At 43.0% G+C, this 21,710-nt stretch overlaps 1 protein-coding gene across 2 annotated transcripts; it reads right to left on the reverse strand.

The window, feature by feature from the left end:
* Positions 1-545: 545 nt before the first annotated feature.
* Positions 546-21,424, reverse strand: UBXN11 (UBX domain protein 11). 2 transcript variants are annotated; one of them, XM_069971523.1, is made up of 15 exons: positions 21,033-21,424; positions 20,916-20,956; positions 19,357-19,422; positions 19,162-19,256; positions 17,704-17,761; positions 17,552-17,631; positions 14,681-14,768; positions 14,380-14,597; positions 14,226-14,303; positions 9,390-9,507; positions 8,446-8,549; positions 5,986-6,056; positions 4,484-4,609; positions 2,575-2,771; positions 546-855 (listed from the first exon to the last, which is right to left on the reverse strand). In XM_069971523.1, the coding sequence occupies exons 1-14, from the start codon at positions 21,185-21,187 to the stop codon at positions 2,612-2,614; spliced, it is 1,458 nt and encodes a 485-aa protein (XP_069827624.1). In that variant the 5' UTR covers positions 21,188-21,424; the 3' UTR covers positions 546-855; positions 2,575-2,611. The 2 variants fall into 2 exon arrangements, with proteins under 2 accessions (XP_069827624.1, XP_069827623.1); XM_069971522.1 differs by lacking the exon at positions 546-855 and having other exon boundaries at positions 2,552-2,771.
* Positions 21,425-21,710: the final 286 nt, after the last annotated feature.

A 21,710-nucleotide genomic window follows, 5' to 3' on the forward strand; every position in this document is an offset into this window, starting at 1 on the left:
GGTTAGGGTTGGTTTTCATCACATGCAATCTTCTATAGACCAGGAAGAACCTTTAATCGTGACATTTTATTCTAGTTGCTTGTTTGGCCTAATGATGGCCTTCTGTTTTTTTTTTCTGGCCCATATATTCTTTCCGCTATCATCATCCACAATCCCATAGAAAATACAGATTTTGCATCCGTAGTGCTTCCGCAATACTTTCTTTTTTTTTTTTTTTTTTTTGTGTATCTGTTAAATATATACTGTACTAGTTTAATAAATTTCATCAGGTTAAACCAGTTTGCCTAATGCAGATCCACATTTTTGGATACCAAAAGGTTAATATAATAAAAAAAAAATATATATATATATAGCGAATCCCATTGACTTCTATTGCCAAATCCGTAAAAAGAAACGGGTCCGCACTAGGACATGTCCCTTTTTTTTGACGGATCATATTACATACTTGTAATCTACTGATCATGTGAATATCACAATTTGAATCAATGGGCAGTAACTTAGGTACATAATTATGGAACGTGTGAATAAAGCCCTATACAAGAAAGGATTAGGCATTTAAGATTTAATGAAGAACCAAAGTCACTGAGAAGCAACTGCAATAATTATCTTTTCTGTTCTTTCCTGGTTGTGAAACCTAAGTCCTGATTTTTACCAGAAGTAAAAAGATCCCAAGTGGTCAAAATAGACTGTAGAAGAAAGCAGCTATGTTTTTTAACCAAACAGTGCCACACATGTCCTCAGTTTTTGTGCTGCATTGCAGCTTCAAGGGGTATTCCATGGAGACTAACAATTCATTACATACTTGTCATTACCTATTGAGTCTCCTTCTTCCAGTTCTGAGCTTGCTGCTTTCTTCTGAAGACAAAGAAAACTGTGTACAAGCTGTTCTCTCAGTCTCCCCCTCCCTCCCTTCCGAGACAACTCATGTAAAAAAAAATTGTTAGTGACTGAAAGGGCCACAATGTGGTGGTTTTAGTGGTCTCCTTACAGGACTCGTCCCTTGGCTTAGTCCTTCCCAGAGCGATATCTGGCTAGTACCGTGTTTTGAGACTCTTAAATGAGACTCCACAGACTGTTTTTAATAATACCTGACTATTAGATACATTGAAGACACCCTCCACTCTGCTGAACTTGATTAAATGTGTGAACCTATTGTTTTTTTGGGGGGTTTGTTTCTTGAATCAAGCCAGGGGCGTAACTACCACTGTAGCAGCCATAGCGGCTGCTATGGGGCCCGCCGCATCAGGGGGCCCTTTGGCCCGCTCCTGCAATCGGCTGTGGAGTTGGAGGCGGAGCTAGTTCTGGCTGGAGTCAGAAAAAATGTACCGACTCCAGCTTTAAAAAAAATAAAAAATCTTTAAAAAATTTTGAATTTAGTTTTGTTAGGGATTTTATAAGTTTTGCTCATCAATTTATTTTATAAGCAACATTCTAATAAGACACTGGCCTTATTAGAGAAGGGTGGCCGGGGAAAATTAGTTGGTCACTATTTGGCAGTTTGTTCCTGAGCTGGAAGAGTCCATTGTGTGGGGGGAGATCTGTGCTGTTCCTGGATGGTGGTATATGAGCAGTAGTGTAATATGTGATATTCTGTTTAATATAGAGAAGGAGAAGCCATAAGTAGTGTAGCAGTAACCTCTGTCTTTAATGTGGTGTGTTCTGTCTGGGAGATTGTGTTTTTCTTCGGTGTGCTATGGCTGCAGCAGGCTGTGTGTGTGCCATGGGCTGCAGCAGGCTTATACAGGAACATGGATGTTGACAGAGGGCTCCTATGCATGACCCCTATATCGAAGATATCTAGCATAGTTTTGAGTTCTTCAGGACTAGTGATGATTGAACATTGAGATTTTTCAAGTTCGTTTGAACTCAAACCATCGGCTTTCCATTCAAGTTATGATTTAGTTTTACATGTTAGTACAGTGGAATATCGGTTTCTAAACTTCTCAGCTCCAAATGTTCAGTTCTCAAACCATATTTTCAAGGAAACTTTACTTCATAACTTTTGCTCTGTTCTCAAACACTTTTTCGGCACCCAGTCTTGAAGTACAGTACTTAGTACATAGTGTTTGAAAGCATCTGATTTCAAACAGTTCAGTGTTCGAACGCAAATTTAAGTAACATTTGCAATTTGAACTTTGCTTGGTATCTGAACATTTTTGTGAGCGTGGATGGTGGGTTGTACGTTGTGAGTTTAGCACTTGTGAGGCTTCACATACAGTACAGTACTGTATAAGACTGCTGTAGTGCATATACAGTACAGTAGTAGTAGTACAGTCAGTGCACCACCACCTCCCATCCATTACAGTGCGGGGGGGGGGGGGGGTTAGTGACTACTTTACTATAATTGCTGGTTTTGTTGAATGTTTCTTGCGTATAAAGTACTGTATAGTATAGTGCTGTTCTGTAATCTAGTGATTACACTGGGCACTTTACAATGTAGTAAATGAGTATTCTAAGTAATTATTGATTGGTGCTGGAACCAATTAAACACATTTACATAATTTCTTATGGGAAGACACTACTCGGTTCTCAAATGTCCCTCCTGAAGCTATTAAGTTTGAGAACAAAAGGTACCACAGTATTTATAAATCACACTGCAGCTGCTTGGTCATCAGGAGTTCTCCCGTTCTTCAGGATTTTTTGGTCTATTCTTTCGTAGTAGGAGCAACGCATTAGGTACAAGTCCAGCTTCCTCCAGAGTTGAAGCATTGTTGTCGTATACATGGTGTGGAAATGGCCGGATTATATCACAAGAGGACATGTCACAAGCTCTGTTGACAAATATTAAAAGTGTCAAGGTAATGATCATAAATGACAAAAAACAAACAAACATTCTCTCTTCATATGAGAGACATCATTTTTTCCTTAAAATATATAATATAATTATATTCGTTTGTGGCTGGAACTTCTGCTAATGCAATATAAAAAAAACTATATACAGATTTCCTGTGCTAAGAAGAGAAACAGCTAGCCCGGAAAGCCAGCGCCCAAGACTCACCGCGCAGATGCAAAATAATCTTACAAGAACTTTTTTCACTTTATATGAGACTATGGTTTATTTAACCTCTTATCGACCACGCCTGTGCCTTAATGCAGGAGGGCGTAAATGTACGTCCTGGCGCGGTCCTGGGCTATGGAGCGGGCTCACGAACTAAGCTCGCTCCATAGCCGGTGAGGACCGGCTGCTATCTTCAGCCAGGCCCTCACCCTCAATGGCGGGCCGCCTGCCATTAACCCTTAAACACTGCGATCATTTAAGTATAACTAACCAGAGCAACTCCGGTCACTTAGCGATCAGGACCCCGCAGCATGTCTGCGGGGGTTGCAACTGCATTTTCTGACTGCCGGAGGTATACAGCTTACTTCCGTGTGCAGTCTTCTGGCAGGCTCTATCAGAAGATAGCAGATGACACTAATCCCTGCTATGCTATGGCATAGCAGGGATCAGTATCTGCATTGTAATGTATGTATGTATGTATGTGATAGTTCCCTAAGGGAACTATAAAAGTGAAAATAAATAAATGTTTTACAAAATGCCCCAAAGCCCCTCCCCCAATAAAAGTGAAAATCACCCCCCTTCTCTTTTTATTCATAAAACACATAAAAATAATAAAGTTAATTCACATATAATATACCGTAGCGTGCATAATCGTCAGATCTATTAAAATACAACAATCCTATTCCCACTCAGTGAACAGCGTGAACAAAAAGCGGTAAAAAACCGCAGAGATAATTTTTTTTATATATAAAATGTCATTAAAAAAATAGCTAATAAAGGAGTTACAATAGGGCTATTTTAAATATACCTATTTTTTTTAAAAAAGTTTCACTGCTAATAAAAATAGTAAAGGAAGGAAACCTAGTAAACATGCATATGGCTGTGTTCAGACTGACCTATAGAATAAAGAAAAAATGCCAGTTTTACCACAAAGTGCATTAATTAAACATGGAAGCCCCCTCCCAAAAAAAAAATAATTTGCGGAATCGTATTTTTTGACCCCCAATGATATTTTGGGGGTTCCGTCATTCATTTTATTGGCAGATTGAAAGATGCCATTACAAAGTACACCTGCTCTTGAAAAAAACAAGTCCCCACAGGGCCCTGTAGGTGGAAAAATGAAAGAGGTACGGGTCTTAGAAAGCGAAGAGGAAAAAAACGAAACCGCTAAAGTGACAATTGGCCTGGTCCTTAAGGCCATTTCAGGCCCGGTCCTTAAGGGGTTAACCAATCATATTTTGATAATTATACATGTGATTATATCTGGATATCATGACTTTATAAACTGTATAACTTCCTCCAATAAAGGAGAAGGATCCTTGCTTGGCTGAGGAAGCATCATACCAGCTCCCTCTCTGTCTGGTGTGCTTCCTTGCTGCTAAATATATCTCATCTGGACAGGGACAGTCACTTGACAAAAGGATTGGTGTGGCAGCAAAAAAGTGAATATTGCACATTTCAAACATTACAGCTCTCAGCATTCACCTATGTTGGGAAAGGTAGGCCCGCAGATCTCCAATAGTTTCAGTGGGCAACATTCGCATCTTGTAAGTGTGGTCTCCAGCCTCAGACTTGATTCGTAGAGTGCACACTACTGCATTTGCTTGGGTTCTGCCATTAAGAAAAACATGACCACAAACAGTGTCACAATTTATTGCTATTTCATTGGAAGATATAGGTTTTTTATAGTGTTATTGTGTCCCTAAAAGGGGGTTTCTAGTAAAATCTAAGTTTTAGAGTGGTCGTCGCTGCTCTCCGATTTACTGAAATGTTGACCCTGCAGGAAATGCCTTCTTAGCGTATCATTACCCGCAGTGGTGACCGGCTTCTATAGTGACTGGCCAAGTGGGCATTTCCTGGGGGATAATTCTAATGGGACATAATTCCAATGCTTGAAAAGCTGTATAGAAATGTAAAGAGACTATCCAGGGTTAGAAAAAAATGTCTGCTTTCAACCAGAAACAGCACCTCCGGCTGTGTCAGGAAGAAAGCAACCATGTTTTTCTAATAATGGTCAACCCATTTTAAAGCGTAACTGTCATTTCAGGGTCATTTTTCTGAAAACAATAAATATCTATAGTACAAGCGATTTTAAAAAAACTCTGTAATAGGTTTTATGTACTAAAAGAGTTTCCTTCTGTACTGAAAAAGCAATCTCCCAGCCTCCCCCCTCACATCAAATGAAGCAGGATTTCTGTCTCCATTATGTGGCTATGGAGAGGGGAGGGGCTGTTAGGAGTGACTGAGCACGGAGCAGTCCTGCACAGCACAACACCCTGCAATCTTTTCTCAGTAAGTTCATAGATAAGCACTAACCTTTCTGACCCCAGAATCCTGCGGTTTAGGTGCCCAGAGAGTCTACAAACAGCTGACCTTCATGTCACCTCTTCCTGCTCCCTCATCTCCCTCAGCCCCTCCCCCCCTTCATAGGCTTACAATGGAGAGAGCAGAACCCGTCTTCACTGGCTTCTCTGTAATGAAGACGTGTTTGCCTGATAATGCACAGATAAGAAGTCAGGGGGGGGGGGGGGGGGGAGGCTGGGAGATTGCTTCTTGAGTACAGAAGGAGGCTTTTTTGGCTGATAAAACCTATTACAGAGTTTCTTAAAATCGCTTATACTACTGATTTCTGCAATTAAAAAAAACATGACAGTTACGCTTTAAAGCAACATGGATATCTGTTCAACGCATAGACTTAGGCCCTAGTCCCAGGTTCTCTATATATTAAGGGTGTGCAATGGAAAGGATTATCAGACCTCCCGGCATCATAATGATACATGATGCCGGGAGGTCTGATAATCGGTTCCAAATAAGTTTATATCTTTGCGGTACTGTACTGACACAGCCAGTACAGCCGCTACTTTAAAGAGTAGGAAATGTAGGCATGGATATCCAGCCCTCACACTAGATCAGTGTAGACTGCTACTTTAATGCAAAAGTAAGTATAACAAGTACAAAATACTATACTGTACTTTCATATCAATTACCCCTTATCCATTGACAACACAAGCGGAGATTCCACAAGGCTCTCTTGTGTCTTTTCATCTGCTTTCGGCCCCTGAAATATGTACATATATGGAATGTCAAGTGACAGATTAAAACACCTGGCGAAAAGTATAGAATCAATATATTAAAGCCTACTTTTTTTTTTTTTTTTAAAGAAATCAACAAGGGGTTGTGATTGCAAGCAGTTTTGCAATAGACTCTTTTTTTAATCAAATCAACCTTATACATATGACCAAACTCTGCTTCATGCTCCCTCCATGTCGATATTTGGTCTTTTCTCTATTCCAAAAAAAAAAAAAAAGAGCAAACACAGGAAGTCCCAGTCCTTTGCTGCTCACACAAGGAAAGACATCTTTTCATCATGCAGATTGTATATCAACTGAGGGCTAATTATATTATTAAATTTTGCTAATTATTTTATCAGCTCTGCATGTTTACCAGGAGACAATGCTCTGTGTTATGCAACTTTTCAGTCAGTATCATGTCACTGTGTGGTTACAGAGGTTTTGGTGCTGACCATACAATGCGAGCACCCCCAGGATTCTCAGCTACTGAATGTGGATGCACAGCTTTCTTACTTCGTAGTGAATATACAAATCACAGATATGACACAAAACATAACAGCTGAGCATTCTGGCTTCATGGAACAGGTAAGTAAAAAATAAAATAAAATAAAAAATTCATAAACGTGCACATTGATTTTTTAATGTGCTGATGGCTGTGGCTGATGGTAATGATGGCTGTGTCTCCTTCCCTAAAGAGCATCTGGCACACTTTCGTCGTAGCAGCCATTCGATCCACATCAGTGGCATAGCTACCATAGAGGCAGGGAAGGCGGTTGCTATGGGGCCTGTGGAGGGAGGGGGCCCAGGGAAGATAAGAGCCTCCTGTGTCCATTTGCTTAACCCCTTATTTACTGCAGTGTGTAAGTAACCCAGTGTTCTCTAACATGCTGCAAAACAAAAAAATGTGTTAATACAGAAGACAATTAGCTCTCTGCCTGACTACTCTGATAACCTCTGTTCTCTGAGTTCCTGCAGAGGTCAGGGGTTATCAGAGCTAATTGTCTTCTGTATTAACCCTTTTTTGTGTTGCAGCATGTAAGAGAACACTGGGTCACTTACACACTGCAGTAAATCAAGGGTTAAGCAAAAGGTAGTCTGCTCCTGCACCTATGTATATAACCATAGGAACCATAGGGGGGCCCCATACAGTTTTTTGCTATGGGGCCCCATGAATCCTAGCTATGCCCCTGATCCACATGTGGGCATAAAAAAAAATAAAAGTAGCTGATGCATTATTGTTCAAAGAGACAAAGTGTTTGAAGGAAAGTGCAATGTCCTGGAAACACATTGTTGATTGAACCTGAAGAGGAAGACAACTTCCTTGAAACGCATTGTCTGTTTTTACAATAAAACGTTAGCTGCTTTTATTATTTTCAGTTTGTCCTTCCTTTCTTCTCTAGATTGGGCAGCAGCTACAACAGGAGTGCACCTTATCAGGCGGGGTAGGGGGCGCTTGAGGTGATAAATTCAGAGTCTTCTGCACCCTCCATGAGAGATTTCGAGGAAGAACAACATGACTCCATGGCAGGTTGTAAAACAGTGAGGATACAGAACAGTCTAAAATTCTAGATTGTGGAAGTGGATGAGCCTTCTTAACTTCTGACACTTGTTTGGAGTGTATGTGTGGTTCTGCCCCAGTAGGGGGGTTGCAGTGAAGGGAGCTGGAAGGGTGAGGTGAAAGGGTTAATTACTTCTGACTACAACCCACCTTATCATGGCTGCCTGGAGACTGTAGTGGAGAGAGACAAGTAGGTAGACCTTTTCAGCCCTAAGCAGTGTAGCAGTGTAGGGTAATTCAGGGAAGGCTGCAGCTGTTGTCTCTACCCACCAAGATGCCAGGCTCCCTGGTATGCTGGAGAGAAGTGGTAACATGGAGGGACTCACCAACTAACGTCTCTGTGGGGGCTAGCAGCTGGGTGGGCTGGCAAGTTAGGGGAGGTTCCAGTGTCTGTGCTCCAGCAGGGGAGAGCATGGAGAAGTGCACTCAGCAGCTCTGAAGAGGGAGGCAAGATGGTGCCTCTGGCACCATGCACGGGGCTCTCTGTATCTGGCTGCAGGGAGGAGAGCTGGTCTCTCTTACTAGATTCTCTAAAGGTCTCAGAGGGAGTGTAAGGATGCAGTCAGGGCCTGTCCTGTACTGCTTGCAGGCTGAAAACTGATGTAGCGAGCAACAGGTGCTTCTCAGCTAAGCGGATATCTTGCATAGCCTCCATACACCCCTCCCTAGGAATGGCCAAATTTATTCTATAATGTATATCCAGTATAAGAATTGATTTTTAACAGATTTATCCTAGAGACTATAGTCTGCTAAATAAACTGGTTAAATCTGGAAAATTGATGGACACCATTAAATCTTTGGAGGTGAAATATACATACCAGCAGAGTGGCCCTAATGGAACCTTGAATATCGATGACACGACCACCCTTGATAACAGATTTAGGGAGTCTGTCTAAGAATTGTTTTACAGAAAGCTGAGGACCTAAAAACAAAAATTTTATTTAATTACAAATATTTATGATGGATATTGAACAGAGACGTTATAAGATGGCTTCAGCATTAAAGGGAACCAATCACCCAGAAAATCAATGTAAAGACAAGGATATGTGCTGATAGATCACCCAGCACACTTCCCAAATATGCCCCTGTAACCTCTGTGCCCCCCTCAATTAGACAGTAATCTTACTTTGTTCAGGTCACGCGCTGTATGTAAATTTTTGCTAAGTAGTCCTGGTGGGCGTATGTAGTCCTGGTGGGCGTATGTAGTCACGGTCCGGGGGCGTATGTAGTCACGGTCTGGGGCTGTAATCACGCCCAGAGGGGCGTGATTCGGAGGCTTGCGGTCCAGTGACGTCATCCGGCGGCTTGCGTTCCGCGTCGCGGCCGCGCCGACGTGTTCGGGAACCCGCGCATGCGCAGTACGTCAGTGTCGTCTCCCGCCGTACTGCGCATGCGCGGGTTCCCGTACACGTCGGCGCGGCCGCGACGCGGAACGCAAGCCGCCGGTTGACGTCACTGGACCGCAAGCCCCAGACCGTGACTACATACGCCCCCGGACCGTGACTAGATACGCCCCCGGACCGTGACTACATACGCCCACCAGGACTACATACGCCCACCAGGACTACTTAGCAAAAATTTACATACAGCGCGGGACCTGAACAAAGTAAGATTACTGTCTAATTGAGGGGGGCACAGAGGTTACAGGGGCATATTTGGGAAGTGTGCTGGGTGATCTATCAGCACATATCCTTGTCTTTACATTGATTTTCTGGGTGATTGGTTCCCTTTAATTTCTACATGAACATTTATTTTACCGTACCTGGTATCTCACTAGTCATGGCTGGGTTTGCTTCTACACACCCAACACTTTGACCTGAACCTGGAAACTGATCCCATGACCTGCGTTCACGGAATACAACATTACGCATATCTGTAACCTGGAAAGAACATACTTGAGTTTTACTTTACGTTTGTCATTACATTTATTTATTTTCAGCAATAAAAATTAACGTCACTAATAGTAGTGAAGACATAGTGATGCATGCACTCTGGAACCACACTGATCAGCTTCAACATTTGCTGCTGCGATACGCAGCAAATACGCAGCAGATACGCAGCACATTAGATCTAAATAACTGAACACAGCATCAAATCTGCTGAGTATCTGCTGCGTATCTGCTGCGTATACGCTGTGTGTGTTTGTACCCTTAGGGTATAAACCCACACACCGTATACGCAGCAAATGTCATGGTGAAGATTTGATGCTGTGTTCAGTTATTTAGATCTAATCTACTGCGTATTTGCTGCGTATCGCAGTAGTAAATAGGCTGCATATACGGTGTGTGGGTTTATACCCTTAAAGGGTTTTTCCAGAGCTACAAAAACATGGCCACCTTCTTCCAGAGACAGCACCACTCTTGTCTCCAGTTCAGGTGTGGCTTGCAATTAATCTTCATTCACTTCAATAGAACTGAGATTCGTTCACACTACAGAATCCATGCAGATAACCCACCACAGATACCACCGCTCGCATCTTAATTCTTTGGCCGGATGGTGGAATCCGCCCATGCACAGAATGGAGTCCATAACACAGGAGATATGCGCAGGCACAAACGGCGGGTTATTCGCGCAGATTTCGTAGTGTGAACGCACCCTTAGGGCCGATCTGCTAGATCGGCGCTCGTTTACTGGGCCTATTACATGGCCCGATGATCGTTTAGCGAAGTCTGCAGGGACATTGTTACCAATGTACTTGCAACCCTTGCAGCATACATTACCTAGCAGGTCTTCTCCTGTGCTCCGTCTTCCTCCCCAGGTCCCGCGGCGCAGCATCAACTCCGAAACGGCCTGACTGAGCTGTCAGACCGCTCAGCCAATCACTAGCCGCTGTGGTCCTGGCCAGTGATTGGTTGAGCGGTCTGACAGCTCAGTCAGGCCGCACCGAAGCTGCTGCTGCGCCACGGGACCCGGGGAGGAAGACGGAGCGGAAGAGAAGCCCTGCTAGTTTGGGCCTAAATAAACGATCAGCCGATGACACGATCATCGGCTGATTGTTTTCTCTATTCCACCGAGGGATAATCGGCCGAATCAGGCCGATTCGGCTGATTATCACTCCGTGGAATAGGCCCCTTAGGGTGTGTTTACACAGACAGATATATTGACAGATTATTGAAGCCAAAGCCAGGAACAGACTATAAACAGAGAACAGGTCATAAAGGAAAGATTTCTCCCTTTTCCAAATTCATTTCTGGCCCTGGCTTCAATTTTCTCAATAATAGTCAGATAAATCTGTCTGTGCAAACACACCATTACAAAATCTACACCCGACCTGCAGACAAGAGTGATGTTGTCTCTGGATGAAAGCGGCCATGTTAGACGAAATTTTATTTTTATTATTTTTTTTCCATATTCAAACTTTTATTGATAGAAATTAAGGGTACTGAAATGAAAAGGAAGGGAGGAAATTCCAAATGAAAAACAAGGGAAAAGTATTGCACATGAAATTAGATCAGGAATTGTACAACACAAATTAACACAAAACAAAGCAATACCAACAAACATATAGAAACATATATGACTTATTACACATCAGCTATTCAGAAGTTATCTTAAAGTGACTGTACCACCAGGCCCAGGCTGAAGCACTGGAGGTGGGCCGACCCACCCCCAGTGGGAAGAAACCCCAGCCCCCCGATGACGTGACTCCATTAGAATCAATGGAACCCTATCATAGAGGGTGGTCAGCCCACCTCCAGTGCTTCAGCCTGGGCCTGGTGGTGCAGTTACTTTAAAGAAAAATGGCCTACCGCATACTAATCACATATCTACCTAAGAAGGCAGTAACAAAAACATTAGGCTAGGTCAGACAACATTACTTGAAGTACCACCATTCAACATGGTGTAAAGTTAAATTGGCTTAGTTGCCCCTAGCAACCAATCAGATTCCACCTTTCATTTTCTAAGGAGTCTGTGAGGAATGAAAAATGGGATCTGGTTGGTTGCTACGGTCAACTGAGCTAGTTTCACTTTACACCATGTTTGATAACTCTCTCCCAATGTTTCTACATGTAGAGAAATGCATGTGGCCGAAACCACACTCCCATTTCTTCTCATGTGCTGATTATTGGCCATACGCCTACCTGTAACACCAAACAGCAAGCTGTATTCTCTACCTGTAACACCACACAGCAAGCTGTATTCTCTAAGGGGCAGCCCGGCCTTGTACCATTATCTATTGTGAATGACGCAAAGCTGTGCCCGTGGGTAGTGATAAAAGTGCATGGTCCACTCCCCACTCTGTCAGTGAAGAAGAGTCATCAAGAGTCTGACTCATTATGTGATACAGAGCTGGGAGTTGACTGAGCTGAGCAGTTTTCTCCTGGCTCGTTCTCACGATCAGTCAAGGTCTGAACACTCAGACCTGGACCAAACAAAACTTTTGTCGGACATGTGAAAAGTTTTTTATTGAGACACTTTAATGCAAAGACCAGAGCTACAATTGAAACATGAGCGCTGGAAAGAGGGTGGAGGCAGCGTGACTACATATACCTATACTTTTTTACCAGGCAGCGTGGCAGAGGATTAAAGATCAATACTTTAAAATTACTGCCCTGCTGGAGTCTGCCAGGCACAGCATCGGAGCGCTGTGCCCGGCAGCTATAAGGTACTGAGGCCAAATCTTACTCTGGGAGGTGACTGGTTCCCTTTAACGTATCTGCTGCTGTGAATAGGGCATTTAGGCTTATTCTTACGTCTCATATTTTACAGATGCTATGGACAGGTAAACCCCTGTAATAAAGCGTTTCTCTGTCCAGCATAATGTATCAATTTCATCCCGGGAGTGGGAAAACTGATTGCACCTCTGCAGCACTGTAATGACAGATCTGCGCAGTGTTAATGGTCACCTGAAAGAACAGGAACAGGTATTTATTGTGCCAAAATGAGTAAAAAAAAAAAGTGACTCAATTTTCACGTAAAAACTGGCTCTATTCTAAAAAAAATAAATAAATAAATAGTGAATAAGTGCCCAGTTTAGTATATAATGCCATAAAATAATGTAAAATCAGTATTACAATCTATGCTAAAAGCTTCTCAAAGGTAACCTAAACCCAAAACATGCCTCAACACAGCAAAAGACAACATCACCGTAGCCGACAGTCATTTCACTCTGGGGAGTGTCTGCAGTATCAGGTCATTACTGAATAGGAGCTCAAAGTATCTCTGACACTTTAATAAACTGTGTGTATTTGTAAATGTTGGATCACACCCATCATTACAGATTTTTGTATATATCAGTAGTGCAAGTGAATACTTGAAAGAAACTTTGTATTATATCTTGTTAGACATCTTGTTACATCTTTCCTACCTTCCAAAGCATACCCCCCTCCTTTCCTACATTTAGTGTACCTGGCAGGTTCAGAAGCTTTTTAAAACACCCAAAGAAAAAACTAAGGGTCCTTTTACACACACAGATAAATTGTTTAAGTGCTCGTTTATAATACTGATCCCTGCGAACGATAAGCGTTTACACTGAAAGATTTGCAAACTATAAACAATGATTTTGAGGTCAGATCAAAAGATGTCATCAATGACATGTTTGAGCATTGCCGCGTTTACACTAGAAGATTATTGATTAAATTCGTTTAGCCCCTTCCACAGGAATTTCTTCCAAGTCTTTTTTTTTGGGGCAGGGGAAACAAAAAAAATTTCATTCTGTTGTTTCTTTTTTTGTTTTTAAAGGTGTTTTCTGGAGAAAAAAAACATAACTACATTTAAACAAATACCAGTATACCAGTATTATTTTCTTTTAGATATTAGGTGGCAGCAGTAAGAGCCAACACAGACTTCTTGCTGACACCAAAGTTTGGGTTGGGAACTGCAGGGCTGATCACCCCGCAGTCTTAAAGCACTGTGCTGCCCTCACGGTAATACTGACACAGAGCCTCCCTCAGTGTGGTGTACATACTAAGGCCATGTTTACACTTCGTATAACTATGACCGTTCTGTGACCAGGCCGGGACACAGAACAGCCGGTGATACTGAAGATCTTCCCGGCTGGTACTGTTGGATGATCTTCATTTCTGATGAATTCAGACGCGGGCGCACAATGGAGAGTACGGCCAGAGATAAATAATTATATATGACTGAGATTAAAGGGGATCTCCAGTGAAAAAAACATCTTTCTAATCAACTGGTGTCAGAATGATCTTCGTAATTATATATGACTGAGATTAAAGGGGAACTCCAGCAAAAATAAAATCTTTCTAATCAGAAAGTTATACAGATTTGTAATTTACTTCTATATTTAAAAATCTCAAGTCTTCCAGTACTTATTAGCTGCTGTATGCCCTGTGTTTTCTTTTCAGTCTGACACGGTGCTCTCTGCTGCCACCTCTGTCCATGTCAGGAACTGTCCAGAGCAGTAGTAAATCCCTATAGAAAACCTCTCTCTCAGCATAGTTTGCACTTTTAAATGAACATGCAGTAGAAGTAAACATTTAAGAGTGCTCACATAAATACCACAAATGACATCACTAATCAGAGAGTTGAACCACCATACCATGCCATCAGTTTTTAAAGCTTGGATAAAACCTTAAAGGGTCATAATCAAAATAGAAAACTTAGGCATCTTTGTAAAGACACTGTACTCAGTTACCTGAAAAGTAACTCCATCAGGAAACCGTGTCTGTAGTTCTGAAGGAAAGTATCCATCCATGATGTCCCTCAGACATTGCTGCAATACAGAAACCATAAGCACTTTAGCATGGCTGCATACCCGGCTTTATCCTTCTTGGCCCACATTCTCCTACCTGTGTTGATGACTCTTGGTAGGAACGAAAAGGCCCCTGGAACATGATGATTCCATTTTTATATAAAGTGAGTGGTATAGGTTCAGGCGACCTCAGACGCGCTGCCCCCTCTTTATACTCTATATGTGATACACCTTCTCCTCCCAGCACATTCAAGTCCCGAAGATTTTCAAGGACCAGATCATAATCTGGTTGGAAACCAGATTCAGAAGAGTGTCCTGTGAGTTTACAGGGAAAAAAAATGTTTAAATGTTAACTTTTATTTCAGCTCATACTTATGTTTGGGAATTTGGCCAGTCACCTGCACCGCTCTGTGGGATCATCTGCTCTGAAGCTTCAGATGAACCTTCTTCTCCGACCCAAATTAGTCCATAGTCGTTAAGAAATTGCTGAGTGTAAAGAAGCAACAAATAAATTATTTGACACAAAAGATTTGTAGAAGGTTAAAAAGTATCTGTGTTTGCAAATAAGAACAAATGCAATAGATAGTTAGAACCACCTGGTAACGGAGACAGCCACCTAGGCTGACTCTAAATTCAGTCTTATCTACTTCAACACTCACATACTTTACACCATTTGGTCCAGTTCACACTGAGCTCTCCACTGTGGAATCCCACCTGCCTTAGTGTCAAACAGCGTGTCTATTGGAGGGCTTGCGTGCTTCCCTCCCACAGACACGCTGTTTGAGGCAGGCAGGATTACGCGGTGGTGAGTTCTGCCACAGAATTCTGCTGAATTTGCTCAGTGTGAACTGACCCTTACTGTAAAGGTTCAGTTTTTCTCTGTAACTAAGTGTGCAGACTCTTCCTACTGTAAGGGTGCGTGCACACTACGGAATTGCCGCGTATAACCCGCGGCGTATTCCGTCGCTCGTCCCCGGCGCGCTTTTCCGCCGGTGCCATAGACACTGTTCTATGCACGGGCGGATTCCGCGTTCCGTCGAAAGAATTGACATGTCAATTCTTTTGGCGGAACGCGGAATCCGCCCGTGCATAGAACAGTGTCTATGGCACCGGCGGAAAAGCGCGCCGCCGCGTGCGGGGACGAGCGACGGAATACGCCGCGGGTTATACGTGGCAATTCCGTAGTGTGCACGCAGCCTTAAGCTGGATTGCTATGTGAGGTGCTCTGAGTAATCAGCCTCCCCATCCAGCATTTACTGGTTTCTGAGTATTTTAAGGTCCTTGTACACGGGCCGATTATTGTGCCATAAATTGTTAAATCATTCGAATTAAAGGAGAAGTCTGATGATTTATAAAATTCTGAAGCCGGCAAGGGCGGGGAGATGATTACAAGTACAAACTTACCTCTTCCCGTGCCTGCAGTGAGTGGCGGGTCCAGCCGCAGAACCCCTGCCAGGCTCCAAAATCTCCGGTGCTGACATGCCATAACCCGGCTGACAGGAAAGGGCTTTTCCCTTGAGTCATGACATCATCACAACTTGGAGGGAAAAAGCCTTCCGGGGGGTCCTAAAGCCGGTCCCGCCGCTCACTGTGGGCACAAGGAGAGGTAAGTTAGTACTTCTAATCAATTTCCCCCTGCCAGCTGCAGGATTTTATATATCGCCAGACTTCTCCTTTAAGGAATAATCTTCTGGTGTAAACATGGCAACGATCAAACGACGAATGAAAAATTACCCAAATGTCGCTGATCGCACCTTTTAAGCTGACCTCAAAATCATTGTTACTTATTCTCAAGTCGTCAATGTGCAGGGATCAATGACAATCAATTTTCATCTTAGCACATATCATTTAATTTAAAAAAATAAATTAATAATAAAATAAAAAAAAAAAAAAAAAAAAAAAAAATCGCTAGCCGTTCACTGAACGAGTGCTTGAGCGATTTATCTGTACATGTACAAAGACAGCAAGCCTACAGGCATGAAAAGGATGGGTAGAAAGAACGCCACTACTTCCTGCACAGATCTGTTATGGAAGATGCTACAGTGTCCTTTATTAGCCTGTTGTACTGCATTGATTTCCTGAAAAGCCAATAGGTCTGTAATTAGGTGTACAGTCAAACCCAGGCCCATCAATAGTAGAGATGAGTGTATTTGATACTGTCTTTAATGTCCCATATGCAAATACATGGTTTGTATGTATATACGATGCTTGTTAATCCTTAATAAAACAAGTTAAAAAAAAAAATAGGAGAGATGAGTGCAACTGAAGCATGCTCGAGTCTGATCATTCTGCATAGGATTACCAGTGGCTAAAGAAGTTGGATGCAGCCCTAGAGAGTCCTGAAAAACATGGATACAGCCTATGGCCATGTTTACACAACGTGAAACACCAGCCATTCTGTGTCTCGGCTATTCAATGAATAGCGACATGTCAGTTTTTTTGTATGGCCGCTAGCGATCCCAAACGGAGTCTATACTATGTGTATAGGCTCTGGCCGGGATTCCCTCTAACTGCAGTGCATGTAAGTTGTGTATTAATCACGGCCGTTGTCGCGTATCGGCAACATCGGCCGTGATTAACACATAACTTAGGTTGTGTTAACATGGCCTATGGCTGTATTCATGTTTCCAGGACTCCATAGGGCTGTATCCAACTTCTTCCGCCACTAGTAATCAAATACCGAACTAGTAGACTCCAGCGTGCTAGAGATGCACTCATATTTAACCCTTTAGTGACCGCCAATATGGTTTTTGACAGTGGTCACTAATGGGCCTTATCCCGACCAATACGCTACATGGTCAAAAATAAAACAACAATAGGACTCTTGAAGGAAGGCAATGAAAAAAGTAAGAAAATTGCTTGGTCACTAAGACCCAAAATAGGCCAGTCACTAAGGGGGCCATAGCCATGCAATGTTGCTAGGATTGATTGGATACATCACGTGGCAATAACCATGAAATGATGTGAATGATTAGCACTGCTGTCTTGGACATCAAGGTGCTAGATGTGACACATGCGCAGTCCGTGTTTCTCTTACTTTTCCCTGTGAATTCCAGTTTACTCACACTTTGAAACTGAGAGTCTGGTGTGTGAGGGATGGAGGGAAATGTGACTGGGTGCTTAACGAAAAAAAATGGGGAATCTAGTCAAGAGGAATTAGTTTGCTAGATTCATTAGGTTAAGTGTTTTCTGACTGATTGGGTTCATGCATTCTATCCAAAAACCAATACTGATTAGACTGAAAAAATCAGGAGCGCTGATAGACTTACCTCCATGTCATTTACTTTCTTCTGCAGTTCCTGGCATTTTTTTTCAAGCTTGTGAAATTGCTTCTCATCTTGTGGTTGGCCTATAATCAAAATTCTAGTTAATGACCTCATCATTCACTCCATTCATAGACATCACTAACATGAATGCTCACCTGTCCTTCGTGTTTGCAATTTCTTGATCTTCTGCTCCAAGGTAGCAATTTCTTGATCCTAAAATACAAGTGTCAAAGAGTCTGGTGGCTATACCTAACAGCTTGGCTATAGAGTCTGGTGGCTATAGCTAACAGCTTGGCTATAGGTTTTGGTGGCTATACCTAACAGCTTAGCTATAGAGTCTGGTGGCTATATCTAACAGCTAGGCTATAGATTCTGGTGGCACTGGCTATACCTAACAGCTTGGCTATAGAGTCTGGTGGCTATAGCTAACAGCTTGGCTATAGGTTTTGGTGGCTATACCTAACAGCTTAGCTATAGAGTCTGGTGGCTATATCTAACAGCTAGGCTTTAGATTCTGGTGGCTATACCTAACAGCTTGGCTATAGATTCTGGTGGATATACCTAACAGCTTGGCTATAGATTCTGGTGGCTATATCTAACAGCTTGGCTACAGAGATTGGTGGATATACCTAACTGCTTGGCTATACCTAACAACCCACACTCCCAATCCATTAAATACGCAGTAGACATTGCTACTTCTACATTCCCTTAAGAACTGGGTTTTAGTCAGCTAACTTTTTATCTTATTAGGAAGCATATAGGCTGTTTCTCTATCTTCCATAAAGTTCAATGAAGAATGACTAAACATACACATACCAGTACAGAGGTGATCATATTATGTGTAGTCATTCTTCACTGAACTTTTTGGAAGATTGAGAAACAGCCTATATGCTTCTTTAGGAGATATGAAGTCAGCTGACTAAAACACAGTTGTTCAGAATGTTGTAGTAGTAACGTCTGCTGCTTATTTAATGGATTTGGGAGTGTGGGCTGTTAGGTATAGCCACCAGACTCTATAGCCAAGTTGTTAGGTATAATCACCTCTGTACTAAACATTCTGGCCTTTACAACTTTAGTAGCATATAAAATTAATATGCCATAAACAGGGGCATATTAAATGTACCTTGGGCCCTGAGCCATCCGGCATCCTGCTCCCACCCTCAGTGCACAGACACACTGACACAGGACTCTAGTAGATAGCCCCCTATAGCAGATAGCCCTCAGAGTAGTCCACCTTTAGTAGATGACCCACCCGTTTGGTCCCCCTTTAGTAGATGACCCCCAGAGTTGTCCCCCTTTAGTAGATGGCTCCTTCCTATGTAGTCTCGTTTTTTGAATTTCACCAGACTTCTCCTTTTAATGTTGTCAGAAGTTACAGAAATGTTCATACTTTTCTAAATAAATCTGGCCCAAATGTATTAATCTGTCTGCTGACAGCAAATGTCTGATTTTCCCAAAGCAACCAATCACAGCTCAGCTTTCATTTTACCAGAACTCATTAAGATATCAAACCTGAGCTGTGATTGCTTGCCATGTGAAAACTAAACAAGATTAATAAAATTGGGCCTCTGTAAAAAGTAAGCTTAATAAATCGATTACTGAGCACATCAAACCTTCAGCTGGATTTCCCTTGCTTGTAGTTTCACTCGGGTCTCCAACTCGCTGACTCTTTTCACAGTGCTACTTAATAGTTCAAAGTCACTTAAGCCTGCAACAACATAAAAAAGCATGTCAACAGATCACCCACACATATTGTATGAATCATTTAGTTTTTGATCAGTACAGTACTTCTTTCTTGCGATTCTCACCATGTTCCTTGCCAAGCGCCAAGTTTCCCTTCTCTTGAAGCAAACTGTTGCTGGATGGAAGTGCAACTGACAAAACGTAAAGAGGTTTATGAAACAACACAATTATATATTAGTTTTAACAGATTTATGTAGTTCAGGCCCGCTTGACACTATCCACTATACTGTATATCCTAAATGTAGAAGTTCCTAGTGGTCATCCACATAAAATCAGTTATTATCCTACGATGTGAACATTAGGTAAAGACCTCTAGTGGTAATATCAAAAACAACAATGAGGGGAGGATTGACAAGCAGAGAAGCCCATTACAGAGGGTACACTAGAGAAGTAGGGGCATTAGAGGCACAGTACTTTGCTTTGCCCTGGGTGCTGCCATCTCTAGCTAATTCACTTCTGCACACAATAGAACATTGAGTGCTGCGGTTGTGTAGTGCATGGCCCTTGAATGATTTGATAAATGCCTAAATGGCCATCGAAAGAGCTACAGTCAGGCTCTGCGGCACATGTGAATAGCTAGATGATTGACCAATGAAATTGGCCATTTTACTGGTAAAACCCCAGTATTACTGAAGTGCATGCAGTGATTGGGTGTCTAGTAGCGCCTTTCAGTGTGATACTACATGTTCTGCACTGCTCTTTACCTGGGCCAGGATGAGGTGCTCTTTTGGGCACCAAGTGAGGGAAGCTTAATTTTATAAAAATTTTTTTACCCTGTGTAATCTGTACAGGACCCTGAAAATCTTTCCTTGCAGTTTGAAGTTAAATCTTTATGCTAATAAGGTGGTTTGGTGCACTGGGGATGTGACTAATGCCTAGTGCACTGCTCTGGCCCGCTCCAGGGCACCAAACTCCCATTTAACTCCAAAGTGAAAGGAAACTGACCTTCATCCTCAGAGCCCCATGTTTTATAGGGAGATATGAGCAGGTTAAAGGAGACCTGTCACCCCTGCTGCCGGGGTGAAGGCTGCCCGACCCCCCCCCCCCCCACCCCGGCTGAAGCCCCTTATACGAACCCCTTCCACGAAGTCCCGTTCCCTGTCCCTCCCCCGAGAAATCCCCATTGGAAGCTGTGCGCATGCTCACCACAGATGAGTTTGACGCCCATAGAGAATGACTGGAGCAGTCATCTCTGGTGCCCGTGTGCACGGCTTCCAATGGGGATTTATCGGCGGCGGGACGGGGTCTGGGACAGGGACTTAGTGGCAGGGGTACGTATAAGGGGCTTCAGCGGGGGGGTCTTCACCACGGCAGCCGGGTGACAGGTCTCCTTTAAACTAAACTGCTGATAGTTTCCCTTTATATCCTAATTTTTTTGTCATTTTGGGGTGATATTTTGGGGCTTCACCAGATTTCTATAGAGTTTGGTCTCAAGATACAATTAACATTGTAACTTGAGTGAGCACTGTGTATGAGGGATGCAATGACTATTACTATGGAGCCCCAGCAGGACATAGCAGCGATTCTCCTGCAGACTTGGCCACTACATTGATGTGACATTGCTCAGCAGGCTGGTCTGGTGCCATCATGCCTTGTATTCCCCTGCTGGTCTCTGGAGACTTACCTAGGTAAGCTGCATTATCCTTAAACGGGGCGGCTCTTCGCCTAGAAGTGGAAATAATCAGCAGGGAGTTATAGATGGCGCTGACAGGAGCTGCTCCCTGTAAAGAGCTTTACCTACCCGTCATTCTGCGTCCTATGAGGAGTCTCCATGGGCTCAGGAGTGTGAGGGGACATCCCCTGGACACCACCGGGATGGGGGCGGAGGGGGTCGTGCTGGCCACCTAGTATCTTAGTCCTACGGGATCTCCCTAACGTCACTAGCGGGCTGCTCATAGTCAACACAGTGCGCCGCCATATTGTTTGAGCCGGTAACTAGGAGACGAGGACTTCCGGCGGAGAGGACGCTGAGAAGGGCGGAGCCGCAATCAAACCTACTCTAACGTAAACCTGTCAGCCCTGTACTTTACGTATATATCATGGAAGGGACAGTGCGGAGGGGGAGGACTGTGGAAGCACATGGTAGTGTGTCATGTCCCCCGTATATACAGGCAACTGACTGGAAATAGAGAGAAGGGATTGCTGTAAATTCCCTTTGTTTGCTATGTAGATTCCTCTTGGTCACGTGTGGGGAATATGGCGCCAAAGTCAGTTTTATTTAGGTTGTCAAAAAGGAGAAAATGACAGCTGTGGTGGACCAGCTTAGTAGGTATAAAGACTAAGGGCCCTATTCTCCGGGATGATTATCGTTCGCATAATCGTTAACGATAAACAATTTCAAACGACCGCTATTGCGAACGGCCTGAGATCACTTACCCATTTACATGGAACTATAATTACTTGTGATCGTTCTTGCGGT

This window comes from Dendropsophus ebraccatus, chromosome 5, assembly GCF_027789765.1.
Source record: "Dendropsophus ebraccatus isolate aDenEbr1 chromosome 5, aDenEbr1.pat, whole genome shotgun sequence".
In the NCBI taxonomy this organism is placed as follows: Eukaryota; Metazoa; Chordata; class Amphibia; order Anura; family Hylidae; genus Dendropsophus; species Dendropsophus ebraccatus.